The sequence below is a fragment of the Emydura macquarii genome, unplaced genomic scaffold, assembly GCF_026122565.2.
Source record: "Emydura macquarii macquarii isolate MOO-44397 ecotype Brisbane River unplaced genomic scaffold, CSIRO-AGI_Emac_v2 contig_2193, whole genome shotgun sequence".
Taxonomy (NCBI): domain Eukaryota; kingdom Metazoa; phylum Chordata; order Testudines; family Chelidae; genus Emydura; species Emydura macquarii.
In genome coordinates, this window is record NW_027132330.1 from 1 (window position 1) to 16215 (window position 16215).

Genomic DNA, 16215 nt, shown 5'->3' on the forward strand with positions numbered 1-16215 from the left:
ATTGAACCCACAGGAGAGTGGCCCCACCGGGGTTCCCAGGACACTGGGGAGGAGCAGCCCAGACTCTTGGCCTGCCTATGGCAGAAGGGCGAGTGTCACAAGTGGCCAGCATACATCTGGCCCCATTGCAGCCCTGTAGGGAGAGGATGAGTGTCCCATGCTGGGCTCTGCATGGGGTGAATCTCCTTGTCCCCCAGGGGCCTGGTGTCACAGATCCACAGGGTCCATGCTACTCCCTGGTTTTTCAACAGTCTCTTCGAAGAGCCCTTCAGTGGGGCAGACCCCAAGGGGCCCCGCTCTTCCTCAGGGCAGGCCATGCAGCCTCACCACCTCCTAGACTGAGCCTCTAGCTGCCAGCTCTCCTGTTTCCCACCTGGATCTCTGCCCAGTGAGTCCAACCGAGAGAGACTCCTGGTCAGAGACTTGTCCACACCTCAGAGACTCCTGCACCCAGCCAGGATTTTCAGTGACACGCGAGTGTTTTCCAGACAGAGCCGGGTTTGTTAGCCCCTGGACACAGCAGGTTAGCACAGGGATGCAAAGGTTAAAGCATGGTCCAGTCTGGTCAGCCTAGAGCAATTTCCCAGCCCAGCTGCTGGGACCCCATTTCCATGCTCTGGCTCTCCCTGACTTCCTCAGGCAGTCCCTGGAGAGAGTGCCAAGCTCCTTCCAGAGCCCATCCTTAGCCCCTACCTCACAGGCCTTTGTTCTTGGGCTGGGGTCTCTGCTCATCTTCACCGCGAGGCTGGAGCACAGGACTTATGAGGAGAGGCTGAGGGAACTGGGCTTGTTTAATTAGCAAAAGAGAAGAATGAAGAGGGATTTGATAGCAGCCTTTAACTACCTGAAAGGGGGTTCCAGGGAGGATGGGGCTAGGCTGTTCTCGGTGGTGGCAGATGACAGAACAAGGAGCAATGGTCTCAAGTTGCAGGGCGGGAGGTCTAGGTTGGACATTAGGAAAAAGTTTTTCCCTAGGAGGGTGGTGAAGCACTGGAATGGGTTACCTAGGGAGGTGGTGGAATCTCCATCTTTAGAGGTTTTTAAGCTGAGGCTTGACAAAGCCCTGGCTGGGATGATATAGCTGAGGTTAGTCCTGCTTTGAGCAGGGGGTTGGACTAGATACCTCCTGAGGTCCCTTCCAACGCTAATATTCTATGATTCTATGATTCTATGGGAGCTGACACAGTCTCTCTGGACACCTGGGTGACCTGGGTCCATTTCAGCCAGTTCCTTAACGACTCTCTTCATTCCACCCAGGGAGGTGTGACACACAGCCATGCCTCTTGGCCTGCCCTGAGAGCAAACCGTTACCTAATCCTTTGACCCTGCTGGGGAGCCAAGCAAAGGCTGGGGAAAACGGAGGCACACACAGGAGTCTTTGTCACAGCTGGTTAAAGCTGGATTCAGTGCTCTCTGCCCCGGGAACCAGCTCCAATCCAATCTTTCTGCCTAAAGAGCCAGCCCTGCCCTGGGAATATGCTCAGGCTCAGGAGAGAACTGAGCCCCAGAGCCAGTGGGTGGAAGTGGCTCCTGCCCTGCTTGCATGGAGCTTAGGGGAAGAAAGACTGGTTTGCCCAGGAGTCCCCAGTCACAGGGTGGGCATGCATCAGAGCCAGGACTCAGCCTCCCCAACCCTCCTTTTCTCTCCCTGGGGTCTGGAGATGCTCTGCGTGCTGGGCGGTTAAAACTGGTGACATGACCCATGTGAGCGGCTTGGATGCAGGAAGGAGAGAGGGTTGTTGTTGGGTCCTGGGACGGGGATGGGGAGGATCCCAGCCTGCTCAGTGCGCACTGTTCTTAGGTGGGAATGTGGGGCGCCATGGGGCCCTGGGTGAAATGGGCAGAGCCCCCCAGACCTCTGCCGCCATTAAACATCTTTCCCCACCTTCCGTGGCTCAGACTACCATCAGCCCCCTGGAAAACGCCATCGAGACCATGAAGAAAACCAACGAGAAAATCCTGAGTGAGATCAACCGGCACCACAGCGAGCCCAGCCTGCCCATCAACCCGCTCTCCATGCTACTCAACGGCATCGTCGATCCAGCCGTCATGGGCGGCTTTGCCAAGTATGAGACGGTGAGAGCTGGGGAGGGGGGACAGAGAGGAGTCGGTGCTCGGGAGGGCTGATACCAAACCAGGGGGCATCATCGCTCTCCTCCACGACTAGCTGCTGCCATGCAGACAGCAGAACAGTGCAAAACATCACAGAGTAGGGGAGCCTCTGTGGAGAGCCCAGGGCTGGGAGAGCAGGGGGCTGTGGGTCGGGATTGAAGGCATCAGCAGAGCTGGGGGGGAGCCCAGGGCTGGGGTTGCAGGGGGCTGTGGGTCGGGATTGAGGGCATCAGCAGAGCTGGGGGGGAGCCCAGGGCTGGGGTTGCAGGGGGCTGTGGGTCGGGATTGAAGGCATCAGCAGAGCTGGGGGGGAGCCCAGGGCTGGGGTTGCAGGGGGCTGTGGGTTGGGATGCAGGGCATTGGCAGAGCTGGGGACGGGCAGAGGAGAGAGCCCAGGGCTCAGATACAAGGGGACTGTGGGCTGGGAATGAGGCGCAGCAGCAGATCCACGTAGCTGCAGCAGGAGCTATGCCCGTTGTCTCTGCTCCAGGCTGAGCACCATCCTGCCTGGGGTTCAGGCGATGGGCTCCATGTGCTGAGGCGGCTGGGGTTTGCTGTTGCAGGCGTTTTTCCAGGAGGCCTATCAGACGGAGCACCCCGAGGACCAGGGCAACATTGAGAAGCTGCAGGATCTGATCGCTTGGCAGGTACAGCTCCCCTCTCAGCACAGGTGCTCTCAGATGTCCCAGGGCCTCCTTCAGACAGGAGCCACCTCAGCAGCTGCTCCAGGGAGAACATTGGACAATTCTTGGAGTTACCCAATGCGGGTATCTCCTGAACCCTTCTCCATGGACAGGCCACTGCCCATCCGGCTGAGCCTGGCTTCGGCTCATGCAGGGCCCTTTCCAGCACCAGACCTGTAACCACTCACCCCTGCCCAGACCCAGGGATGGGGGGACCCCAGTGGGCACCCATCTTCCTAGAGACATGGCCCAGTGCGGGTGCTGCCCTCACCCCCATATCTCCACAGGCTTCTGTGACCCGTCCGGGCCTAGGGCAGCCACCTGAAAATGCCAAGGTCAGGGCAGGCTGTAAAAGGAGAGCAGATTCTCCCAGCACTGGCGGGTGACACTGAAGTCAGACTTCCCAACCAGCCACAAACAGTGCTTCTGATTCCCCACACTAGTTATCAAGAAGCTATAACAAAAGTACACAGCCCCCTTTGCATTTCAGTCTCAGGCTCCCAGTCAGCTACTAGGTCCAGTAAAGAGATCAGTTATTTAAACTCTATGCTCTTTACCAAAAAGGTTTCTCCTGACCCCAAAGGGTCAGCCATAGTACCAGATCAATATAAGTTTGGATCTTACCCAAAATACCACGCTGCCAGCCAATCCTTTAGTAAATAAAACTAAAGGTTTATTATAAAAGGCAAGAAACAAACCGTAAGAGAAATGTTAAAGGATTAAAGCAATCAGACACATACACATGATTTGAAAGTCCATATGTATCAGGATTTCATTAGTGTTGTGGAGTTTGCAGGCTTGTACAGTCCCTCTGGTTACATCCAGTACCTGGTTGGGTCTCAGTCCTTTGTTTCACAGCTTCAGTTGTAGATGAGTTGATCCAGAGGTAGGGAAGCAGGCCTAGGCCTGAAGATTAAGGATTGAAGACAATATGGATGATCATGTGTGGTGCAGCTGCCTTTTATGTCCCTTTGCCATGCTGCGTACAGAAATGAGATGGAGTCCACCAGGGTCACGTGAGTAAGTCCTGGCGACTCAGCAGGTGCAGCCCCTGGGTACCCCTGAGTTCCTTTAATAGGTTATCAAGCAGCTAGTGCTGCAGCCCCTGTCTGGGGTGTCGCCCAGACACAGCACACGTGGAAATACAGACACATCAAACGTACCCATAACTTCCAATGCAGCTATGACACCTGCACATAAACCATATCGCCATACTTGGCCAATTACATCCTTTCTAACGTACCGGACCTGTCAGACCTCCTATGAATATTGTCATTTTGACATATTGATGTTAAATAATATCATAAATAGTCCCCCTAATCCAGCCTCCTCTAGTACCTGAGGTGTGTGAGCCAAAGCCCCTGGCTGTCCTTCCGCTTTCTGGGACTGGAGCTTGTGTCTGTCCCGTTTCCTGGCAGATTCCGCTCTTGGCAGAGGGGATCCAGATCCATGGCAGGAAGGTGACCGAGGACCTCAGGCCCTTCCACGAGCGCATGGAGCAGTGCTTCCTGCAGCTGCGAGCCAAAGTGGAGAGCCAGTATGGCCTGCGGGAGCTGGTGAGTGCTGGGTGGACGGGCAGGCGCAGTAGGGGGTCTGACCAGGGAGGAGCCAGTGTGCTGGAGATGGGGAATGGCAACCCCCCAGGCCCTGCGCTACAGGAGATGGGGGGGCACCTAAAGGATGCCACGGAAGAGTGAGAGCAGCTGGGAGCGGAGAGGCCCACGTGTCACAAGGACACAAATAGACCAGCAAGGTCCTAGGACCAGCCTCCTGCCAGGGAAAGGAGGTCGAGGACCCCGTGCTCAGGGGGCCCGGTGCTCAGGCCCGGCTGGGGCACCGGGGGGACTGCGACTGCCCCACAGTCAATGGCCACCCATCACAGCAGGCCCAGGCTCAGAGAGGCAGTGATGGGACCAGAAAGGTCGGCTCTTGGTGCTGCTCGCCCTGGGCCTGGTCTGAGTCACTGCAAGCGCCTATCACTGAGCCACTCAGTACCAGGAACCGTGATGTGGTTAAAGTCAGCATCTGCAGGGAGGGGCCGTACCAGCCGCAGGCAGGGGCCCAGGGGCTTCTCAGAGCCAGGGAACTAAACTCCTCACACTGGGCTGGAGGCTGTGGCAGGTGGATGGAGACAGGAGGCAAGAGAATGGGCCTGCTACAGCAGGGGAGGGTCAAGAGATTGGTTGGGCCAAAGGGATCCGTCCGTAGCAGGAAATCCAGCCCAGTGTGGCCAGGAGAGCCACAGCTGGCCGTGGGGCAGGAGCCACAGTTTGAAGACCGAATAGCTGAAGGGACAAAACCAGAGAGCAAGAAGCCTCTGTGCGGGAGGCAGCGAGCCAGCAAGGCGCGGGTGGGGGCGGTTCAGCGGGGTCCCATTGGCCAGGACGCGCAATGATTTCTCTGGGACACCTGCCTTCCAGAGAGGAGGGGTGGTGCTGGCACCCCCAGGGCTGCAGATGAGGCTCAGAAACAAGCCACCACTTCAAAAGGCAGCCAGTGAGTGGCCAGGCCCGAAGGTCCATCCGGGAACCTGGCACACGCCCCTCTCCTGACACGCAGCCTCCATCCTGAGAGTGGGAGAGGAGCAGAGGGCATGCCTGGCACTGGGTGCGCTGGGGCCTGCAGGCCAGTGAGCCCCCCCTGCACAGGGCCGGGGGCTGGCACAATGCGTATAAAACACCGAGCAGGTCTTGCTACAAGAGGGGCTCAGCCGCCCGGCTGCCGCATTTGGATTCGCTGCACCTGTCAGTTACAGAGCAGAGACCGGTGCCCCGCCCCCGCTGGGGGGCAGAGACGGCTGAGGAGGGTGAATTGGAGCCTGGAGAACCTCTCCTGTGAGGAGGAGCTGTTCCCCCGGAGAGCAGACGAATGCAGCGCGGCAGGCCGAGTCACAGCCCTGTTCCCTGTCTTAGCACATGGCTGTGGGGACAGTCAGTGGGACTCAGCAGTGAAATTCAGAAAAGTGAACTCTGTTTCCTATGTCTCTTGATTAGCCTGTGGAACTCACTGCCACAAGCTGCTGCTGAGGCTAGAGCTCTGCAGGGCCCAGAGAGGGACCAGCCCCTTTGAATGAGACCATCCAGAGCTGGCCAGGACATGCTGAATAAGCTGTGTCTGGCAGGACTGGAACCCGCCTGCTTCCGGGCGTGAGCCCAGCCTCCGGCTGGCAGGTCAGGAGGGAGCCCAGACCTCCCTGCTGCAGGCATCTGGTGCAGGCCATTCTCAGGCATCAGCGGCTGGGCCAGGCCACGCGCCAAGGGGAGCAAGCGGGCAGAGTGGGCTGGTGATTGCACCTCACCTGCTTCTCCCAGTGCCCCTTCCGTGCTGCCCACCCCGGGCCAGGGTCCCTCGGCCCTGTCCTTGGCTCCCTTCTTCCTCCACTCCTGCCTTTGGGCCAGTGACCCCCCATCCTGCTCCCTGCACCACTGCTCAGCCTCCCCCGGCCACAGGCTCTGAGCCCTCTGCCACCCCCGCCCCAGCCCACGCCTCCCTGGCCCGTAGCTCCCACCCTTCCCAGGAGGCCCCTGGACTCCCGCTGGGCTCTCTCCATGGGCCCCAGAGCTCCAGTGGCCATGCTGCCTGGGGGAGGAGGCTACAGGTGGGGTTGGAGCTGGGGAGAGAAGCTCAGCCCTGGCCTCACGGTTCCCTGTGCTCTCAGCCCTTCCTGGAGGAGAGGCGAGGAGGCCGCCCCTGCTCCAAGATGTCGGGTCCGGAGATGGAGCAGCCCAGCCGCCCGCACCGAGACTGGTGAGTCCTGGGGGCAGCCCCGTCCTGACCCTCACCACCCCTTCCTGCCAGCCCTGCCCTCCATGCCACTGCCCTGCCCTCTCCCTTCTCCAGCCACTGCCCTGCCTCGCTGCCCTTCCCCGCCAGCCTTGCCCCAGCCTCTCCCCTCCTCACCCTGCCCTGCCCTGCCCTCCTACCTCCTTCCCTCCCCGCCCCAGACACACCCAGCCTGGCTCTCCCGCCCCTGCCTTCACCCCCCAGCCACTGCCCTCCCCTCCTCCACCACCCAGCCCCCACCCCACTCTCACAAGGCTCCCCTGCAGTGTGGAGCCCCCTCCATCCAGGAAGTCAGTGCCCTCTGCTCCTGAGCGCCCCCCTGAGGCCGAGGAGCGCAAGAGCGAGCGCAGGGAGAATCGCGGCAGCACATTCTTCGGGTACCGGCGGCAGGAGCAGCGCCAGTCCGTGTCGGAGCCCCTGGAGCCCAAGGTAACAGCGACCGTGATGTGGGCCATGTTCCCCGCACTGTGCCCCCCTGCACCGTCCCACCCACCTGCCCCAGCATGCAGAGAGCGGGTGCCCGGAGCCGCACCCTGCAGCGTCCCTGCTGCCCTGGCCACTGCCCGAGCCCAGTGGGTGCCTGCCACGGTGAGAGCTCCCAGGCAGCATGGCCTGCCAGATAGAGCCTGGCCTGGGACTCAGGAGACCTGGATTCTGTGCCCGGCTCAGCCATGGCCTCTGGGTGAGGCCCAGTCCCTCCATGCCTCAGTTTCCCCATCTGTGAAAGGGGGTAACAATCAGAGCTAGTGACAGTGATTCATGTTACTCCCCAACTCAGCTGGTGCAGACGAGCCCTGGGCCCCAGCTGCCCCGGGCTATCCCCGGCACAGCCACTGTCACGGGGCCACTCGCTGTCGGGGAGGCGGCTGTCCTGAGAGCTGGGGAGCTGAGCTGCTGCCTCTGCCCCCCTAGGAGGAGAAGTGGAGACTCTCCCGGAATGTGACTGAGAGCGGCCTGGCCGGCGCGGAGGGAAAGCAGCCGCTCCCAGACAGAGATGCCAGCACTGTGCCTCCCAGCGCAGCAGGTACGGACACTCCCCTCCCCTCCCCCCAGTGTGGCGGGTACGGACACTCCCCTCCCCTCCCCCCAGTGTGGCAGGTACCCCCAGTGTGGCAGGACACTCCCCTCCCCTCCCCCAGCGCAGCAGACACCCCTCCCTCCCCCCAGTGTGGCAGGACACCCCTCCCCTCCCCCCAGTGTGGCAGGTACAGACACCCCTCCCCTCCCCCCAGTGTGGCAGGTACGGACACCCCTCCCCTCCCCCCAGTGTGGCAGGTACGGACACTCCCCTCCCCTCCCCCCAGCGCAGCAGGTAGGGACACCCTCCTCTCCCCCCAGCACGGCAGATACCGACACCCCTCCCCTCCCCCCAGCGTGGCAGGTACGGACACCCAGGCCTGGGATAGAAGGAGGCTGGGGGGTGCGACTGAGGGACACCTGAGAGCTTGGGCGAGGGCTGTCCAGGTCCAGGCCCTTTCCGTGGGGCTGTATCCAGCAGTTCTTGGAGTGTTCGTCTGTGTTGATCCCAGCCCTGGTGGTGCGGGCCAACAATGCTGCTGGGGCCGTGCCAACCCCCCTACCCCCAGCTCAGTGCCTCTCTTGTCCGGGAGAAGGTCACCTCCCAGACTGGGCTCTACCGGCCACTCCTTTTCCAAGCAGACCCGTGGGACGGGATTTCTGTCCGAGCGCCATAGAGGGGGCTTCAGAGGCTGAACATCCCTGTGCACAGCCCTCTCTGTCAGCACCCTGGTGAGCCAGGCGCTGCTCCACGTAGCTAAGCCTCTTTCTGCGCTGAATCAACCCAGTCGTCAGCAGCTGAGGGCCGGCCTCGTCTGCGCTGCCAGGGCTTTGCGACACAGACACAGCTGTGCGGGCGCAGCCGGAGATTGTCTGCCCGCGTCATGACACTGCCTGCCTGAATGACACTAACTGTCAGCAGCAGCACTTCGCTGTCAGCATAGCCACAGCTGTGCTATGGGGTTTTGTCTCAGTGTCCCCCTCGTAGGGGCAGAGCCCCTTCCCCATGTGCTCACACCACCAAACCGCCATGAGGAGCAGCAGGGAAACGCTGAAGAAAAGCTGGTCCCGCTCTCACCCTCCTCTCCTGAAGATGTCTTGAGCTGCGGAGGCGGATGGCGGAGACCCCTGTGAAGCTGGTCAGGGGAAGTCTCACAAATTCTCCACCCTCTACGCCTCGCAGACCTGTGCTGCCTATTAATGCAGGCGTCCTGCACCCTGCCAAGGTCATAGCAGACTTTGCTCTCTGTCCCTGCCGTGTCAAAGAGCTCTGAGCGACACTGCCTGGGCCTGCCCAGAGGCTTGGAGTATTTCTACACGCACCGTAGCCGTGGTCACTTGCGGTGAAAACTGCAAGAGCTTCCAAAGATGACATCAGAGGAGAAGAACCCTACCAGGTTAAACCTCTTGGGCAGGAGAGGAGCCAGTCAACAGGCTGCCTCCAGCTATAATGAAGTGCTGCTGGCCAAGTATGTTCACCTTCAGTGCGCCAGAGTGACCCGGTTCATGCACAAACTGTCACAAGGCCAACGGTTTGACTTACACTTCGTCCTAGCAGATCAGCTGATCGCTGGGCCATCCTGCCGAGCGGCAGGACACAGCTGTACATACTTTGGCTGTGTCTCCTGCAGAGTGCGGCTCCTCATGGCTTCAGTCGTCAGGTATATGAGGGGTGGCACAAACTGCAGTCAAAGACCTTCCCCCTGCTTTGAAGATCCCAATCTCTTCAACTCTAAACCAATGAAACCTGCATTCACTCGGGTTCCAGAGCCACTCTGCTCTCCCTGGACCTTTGTACCCAGCCCAGAGGAGAAAACCATCTAGCCAGATAGTGTATTCCACAGGGATGCTCCACGCAGAGCAGTTTTTAGCAGTAGTACTGGCAACACAGAGCAGAGAGAGAGCTTACCATCAAACGTCAGACGAGACGACAGGTGGATACACACAGACAGATGGGGAACCACAGAGAAACAAGGAGCCAGCATGGTCAGGCAGTGCTCTCAGCACACCAGCGGCCTCCCCATTGTCAAGCTTTTGGTTATTACCCAAAACGGCGTGTGAAGGAGGACGAGGAGTGAGTTTGCAAAAGTTTACAGACCGCTCCCCCCGTAGGTGGGAGCCAGCAGGGACGAAATCACGAAGGGGCTTGTTTGAATGTGGAGGCTGGTGTCATGGGCTCAACGGAGGCAGGAGTCAACCTTTTGATACTGATTGAGAGACTGGGGAGACTGTGACGGCCCTTGAAAATGAAGCCAATTAGCTTGTTTGAATTGAAACCAGTGGAGGGATGCAGAGAGAGGGTGACACAGTCAAAGCAACAGGCCAGGAAAATGATCTTTGCATCTGCATGCTGAATGGGTATGAGCAGGGCAAGGCTGCACTGGTCAAAGCCAGAGACAAGGGTGTTGCAATAATCGACACGTGAGGACTAGCGTTTTAGCTGTGGCCGGATCTTAGAGATGTTAAGCAGAAAGAATCAGCAAGATTTAGTCATAGGCTGGATGTGAGGACCTGCAGAGAGGCCGGGTTGAAGAAGATGCCCAGGTTACAGGCCTGAGTGACAGCAGGATAAAATCATAGACAGGTAGGCCTGGCAGGGACTTCAAGACGTCATCAAGTCCAGCTTCCTGCGCTGAGGCTGGAGCAAGTAAACCTAGCCCAGCCCTGACAGGGGTTTGTCCAACCTGTTCTTGAAAACGTCTACTGATGGAGATTTCTGAACATCCCTTAGACGTTTATTCCAGAGCTTAACTACCCTGGGAGTTAGCAAGTGTTTCCTGTTATCTACTGTAAATCCCCTGTGCTGCAGATTTAGCACATTGCTTCTTGTCCTGCCTTCAGTGGACAAGGAGAACTCTTGGTAACAGCCCTTCACAGATTTGACGACGCTCAGGTCCACCTCAATCTTCTTGTCTAAGACTAAAGATGCCCAGTGTTTTTAACTTTTCCGCACAGGCTATCTGAACGTTTGATCCGTTTTCTCGCTCTTCTTCTGGACGTTTTTCCTACAGTCATAGATTTCAAGGCCAGAAGCAAACATTGTGATCATCTAGTCTGACCTCCTGTAGCGCACAGGCCAGAGACCTGCCCCACAATAGTTCCTGGGGCAGAAAAACAGCCAGTCTTGATTTTAAAATGGTCAGTGATGGAGAATCGACCATGCCCCTCGGTAAATTGTTCCCATGGTTAGTTACCCTCCCTGTTAAAAATGTACGCCTTATTTCCAGTCTGCAGTTGTCTAGGTTCAACTTCCAGCCGTTGGATCATATTAGATCTTTTCTGCTAGACCAAAGAGCCCCTTATGAAATATTTGTTCCTCATGTAGATACTTATAGCTTGTTACCAAGTCACCCCTTAAAGCGCGGCACCCAGAACTGGACACGGTGCTCCAGCTGAGGCCTCACCAGAGCCGAGTAGAGCGAGACAATTACCTCCTATGTCTTACATATGATATTCCTGTTAACACACCCAGAATGATACGAGTCTTTTTTGCAACTGCATCACATGGTTGACTCATATTCGGTTTGTGATCCCCTCTAACCCCAGATCCCTAAGTAGTCGTCAGGCCCTGCTGCCTTGAATACATTTATCTTCGCTAAGTGTCCTTAAACCTGCATGGCGGTGTTGTCCACAGGGTTGAGAAAGGCAGCAACAAGAAGGGCTTGCGTACGGGAGGCAGGGCGCTTACAAACGTGGTTTTAGTGCTGTTTACTTTGACCTGATGATTAGATGGCTTTGAGGTGTCAGGGAGAGCTGCTGAGATTTTACCTTGGACAGCTGGAAATGTCTGGCGTCAGTGAGCCCTCACCATCGGGACGGTGGCTGAATTGGGTTTGCAGCTGAGGTTACCCAGAGACAAGGTGCAGAGGGAGACGAGACAGAGACCAAGGACAGAGCCTTGTGGAGCCCTCACAGAGCACTGGCACAGGGAGGAGGAGGATCCTCTGAAGGACACACTGAAGGAACACGAGCGTTAGGAGGAGCCGCAGGGGGGACGGAGTCATGGAAGCCAAGGGAGGACGCGATTTCAAGAAGAGCCTGACTGATGATGTCGAAGGCGGCCAGCAAGTCAGGGAGGATGAGGCGCGAGTGCTGGCTAATGCGGTTATTAGAGCCGGCGCCCCCTGCCGCATCGACTGCTCGACGACAGGTTTGATGCCTCAGTTGAGTGAGAGCCCTGCAGCGATAGCTCCTTTCCGCTGTGTGGCGACAGCCTCCCCTTTTCTGGGGAAGCCTGTATGAGACTCATAGAATCATAGAATATTAGAGTTGGAAGGGACCTCAGGAGGTCATCTAGTCCAACCCCCTGCTCAAAGCAGGACTAACCTCTGCTATATCATCATAGAATCATAGAATATTAGAGTTGGAAGGGACCTCAGGAGGAGGGACTCACCATGGCCCAATGGGTCCTGGAGATCGGCTCACAGCCCTCGCCCTACAGAGCGCCCCTTTCCACTTATGTCCGGCTCCGGCACGCGGAGGTTCCTAGCAGGAGACACCACTAATGCAAAGTTCTGCTGTTTGGTCTCTCCCTGGCACCAAGGGATTTTCCCAAGTGCCTAGTGGTGACAGCAACTCAGCCAAGAAGGCAGAGACTTTGTGTCCATCCAGCTCGGTTCAAACAGCCCCTAGCTCTTGTCCACGACTGGTCTCCAGTGAACATCCACATTCATGCTGATCCCAGTGACAGCTTTCCTGGGGCAGTCCTGCAGTCACAGCTGGCATAGGCATATCTCCCGCAGGGGAGAGTCCAGCGCCTAGTGAACTTCCTCACTGTAGACTCACCCAGCCCCTGAGACGGGCACATGGCTGCCTGCAGGCATGCCCCAGTTTGCCAGGCCAGTTTGTACTCCGTGCAGGAGCGGGTGATAGCCCAGCATGCCTCCTGCAGACACGAGTGGCAGGGCCGCAGGGTGGGCTCGCCTCAGCGGAAAGCCCCACAGCCACACTTCTCTTCACTTCCGCCTAGCCCGCCCCAGAGAGGGATGGCTCCATTCTGGGAGGGCAGGAAGGACACACAAGGCCTGGGGGGGCCGATGGGCAGCCCCTGTGCGTGCAGATGTTCTGGAACTGAGCCTGCCTGGCTTGCAAAGTGTCCCAGCCCCTTCTCCAGGGGGTGTGGTGCCGCACACCAGACACTAGCATGCCGTGCAGTACAGCAGCAGACACGGCAAAGTCCGCCCCATTCGGGCCATGGTGAGCGCAGTAGCTGATTACCACGGCAGACACACCCTGGAGCTCGGTGGTGGGCCTGACGGCAGCTAGTGCGCAGGTCGTTTCTACCACGACGTACCCCAGCGGGGCTCCGTGTGAAGCCTGTTGCGGGTGTAGCTCCCGCATTAGCGCCCGCTCGGCTGGGCACAGGCAGCCGCTGCAGCGTTTGAGGAATGCCCCGTCTTGGAGCTCTGCAGGGCTGCCCCAGGGCAGTGGCTGTGCTGCGCCCAGCTTTAGCTGGGACTCCTGGCACGGCTGCCTGGGCTGGCCCGCTGGCCTGTGCGCTCGGCTCCCCCAGGACTCCTGAGGTAGCAGCTGGGCACCACAAGGGCAAACACTTGACGGCAGCAGCCTGGTTCCTCCCCTTACAGTGCCTGGGGGCTCTTTGAGGTGGCCTGTCCATGGGGAGCCCTCCTCCCGCTCTGGCAGTCGCCTTTAGCTGTGGGATTTGGCAGCGGTGACGGAGCTGAGTGGCTTTTGGGCAGCTCTCGCTGTTTATGGCGTCGGGCGGGAGGGAAGGGGAAGGCAGCCAGGCCAGGCCAGGCCCAGGCCGGGCAGAGGGGCTGTCCCATGGACTGTGCTGGTCCATACGCACCAAGAGTGGGATCCATGCAGTCGGACATTTCAAAACCCCAGGCACTGTACGGGGCCTGACCGGTCCCTGCCCGGGCATGGCTCACCACAAGCTGCAGCCGTTCCCATGTGGGCCCCTCCCAGCCATGGACTGGCACCAGTGGGGCGCAGGGCATAGCGCCGCCATGCTGCATGAGGGAGGGCAACCAGCCAGGTTTCAGCTCTGTGTCCTACTCTCTGTGCTCAGGAGCGGCAGGACCGCCCCGTGGCTTTGGAGGCCGGGTGAAGAGCGCCAGCAAGGCCCCCCCGCCGCCCAGGAAGATCAGCTCCAGCGTGTACGAGACGTTCCTGGAGCAGAACGCCACACCCAGCAGCGGGAAGGTACCGGCCAGTGTCCGGGCTGGGGCTGCGGGAGCCACGTGCGGTGGGCAGCGCCAGGCCCTGCTGAGCCGCTCACTAATGTTCTTTCCTCTGCATTTTAGCTGGTGACAGTGGATGGAAGTAAAGGGCTGAAATCGCCTCCCCCACCGCCTCCCAAGCTCAAGCGCCTGTCCCAGACCTGAGAGCTGCCCATCCTCCAGGCCCAGCCCTCCTGCTGGCCAGTGCAGGAGGCTGATTTTGCTGAAGGTGTTTGCTGTCTGCTTGGGCCACACTGCTACCCAGATGCTGAGGACGCCTTTGTGCCCTGTATGCGCATGTACCAGCGCCCCACCTCGCCCCCTGCTGAGCCCTTGGACAGCCCATTGTCTTTCCTATGCCAGCCTGAGCAGGCCCCCACTACCACCCCAAGTGGCAGGTCCCATCCTTGCGCCGCCAGCCCCCACAACTGCAGCAGCTAGACCTGCAGAAGGCACCAGCCTGGGTCAGCCCTGGGGTGCATCTAGCCCCAGCTGTCTCCTCTGAGGGAGGAGTAAGAAAAGTTGCAGCAGGCACTTCTGCCCGCAGGAAAGGCTGCTCCAACCTCGGGGGGTCAGCTCCAGCCCTGCGGCGGGGCCTGGTTCCCTTCCAGGTCTCACTTTTTACTATGAACTCTGTGCGCTGGATAGTCTCATTCTCTGTGTAAATGCCCAACCTCCTAATTCTTGGCCCCAAAGCCACCCTGGGGCAGTGAGTTCCACAGCTAAGCCAAGGATGCCTGGGGAAAATAATTCCTTTGCATTCTCCCATTCAGGGCCACTGACTGGCCCCGTAGCCAGAGCAACCAGGGGCTCTGCTCCCCTTTCTCCAGCCCAGTCAGTATTTTATAGACTTTCAGCCTGCTTCTCTGCCCCCTTCCTCCCCCCAAAAACCTCCAAAAAAACCAAAACACCCGAGTTGTCGCCTCTTCACGGGCACAAGCCTCACCAGGGCAAACCTTTGGTACAGGCCTGCTGGGCCAGGCGCTGTGTTCGTTAAGGCCAGCCGCGCACCCCTCGGTCTGCACTGTCCTGGGGCCGGCGGCTGGCAGGGGTGATGAGCGCAGAGCAGTGCGGGCATATTTGCGACTGCAGCCGCCAGCTTCGCAGGGAGCTGCCCACAGTGGGGCCGTGGCCCTTGCTTTCGCAGCCATGTGTCCCATGGCCTGCCCCACCACTGTGCCCAGGGTGCTGCTCCCCTCCCCCTGCCCAACCATGGCAGATAACATGGCCCAGAGTCTTCTTTTTTTCACACGCAGGCACGCCCCCCCCCCCCCCCCGATTTGCTGTGGGCTAGCCCACAGGCTGGGCATTTGGCACCCGCACCCATGACTGTGCTGAATGCCTATCGTGGCTGCCAACCCCAGCGCCAGCCTGCTGCCGTACGCGGCCCTTGGTGCCCCCCTGCCCCCCCACCCCCTGCTGCAGTGCAGCCCTGAGGCAGCCAGGTGGCTGTGGGTGCAGGAGGAGCAGGTAGGCCGCCCCGGCCCTATGGGCCCACCACAGCCGTGTAGATGCCCTCAGGGGGCCAGTGCAGGGGCCCCCCCCAGGCACCCTGGTCTGACCATGTGCCTCATGGCAGCTCTGGGCCTGCCCAGCCGGGCCCACACAGCGCTCCCCATAGCCCAACCCGCTGTGACGCCGGTGCCATGGGATGGACGCCTGCTTCCTGCCAATAAAGGGACCACACCCTCCCACTTGTGCCTGTGCAGTGCAGTGGGGCTGAGCGACGCCAGCGCCCGCCCCACAGCCTCAACCCAGCCCCCGGGGTGTGGGTTTTTGGGGGGGCAAATGCCCTGGGCCAAACCAGAGTAAGGGGCCAATGAGGGCGGGAGGGACGGGGTGAGGTGAGGGCAGTAGAGTGTTATTTTTTGGGGGGGGTGCCCGCCCCTGAAGGTGGGGACGTGGGTTGGCTAGTCTAGGCCATGGGCTCCACAGCGCAGCAGGACGAATGGACTCAGCAAGCCAGGAGCCACAGCCCTGAGGCCAGCCACGAGCGCCCCCCCCCCAACCGGCCAAGTGCAGCTAGGAGGGCTGGGGCAGGCCCAACAGTGCTGGGCCCAGCTGGCTCACAGGCGCCTTTGGTGTGGCCGTGCCCCAGCCCAGGCAGCCAGGGCCTGAGCCGTGGGCGGATGGACACACAGACGTTTTGGGGCGGGGGGGGGGGGGGGTCAACAAGATCCATGGCAGAGAAAGACGTGTGGGGGGCGGGCGCCGGGGGGGGGGGGGGGGGGGAAATGCCCCGTACCCAGGCTGCACTTGTATCCCCAGGCTGCACGGGGGTGTGTGCGTGCGTGCAGCTCTGCAGTGAACCCCGGACATGCTCTGACACGCACCGCACCGCGTGTGCTGGACAGACACCCAGGGGCTCATTTGTCCTACGCAGGTGGGCCATTGAGGCCCAAGGACCGGCACACCCAGCGCCCCCCCTCCCCCCC

At 59.8% G+C, this 16215-nt stretch overlaps 1 protein-coding gene across 1 annotated transcript; it reads left to right on the top strand.

Annotated features, from left to right (window-relative positions):
• Positions 1–2873: 2873 nt before the first annotated feature.
• On the top strand, positions 2874–15468 carry LOC137160324 (dedicator of cytokinesis protein 1-like). Its single transcript, XM_067558846.1, has 7 exons — positions 2874–2879; positions 4214–4351; positions 6454–6542; positions 6845–7007; positions 7491–7602; positions 13630–13763; positions 13865–15468. Exons 1-7 carry the CDS (start codon positions 2874–2876, stop codon positions 13943–13945), a joined length of 723 nt encoding a protein of 240 aa, XP_067414947.1. The 3' UTR covers positions 13946–15468.
• The last annotated feature ends 747 nt before the right edge of the window (positions 15469–16215 follow it).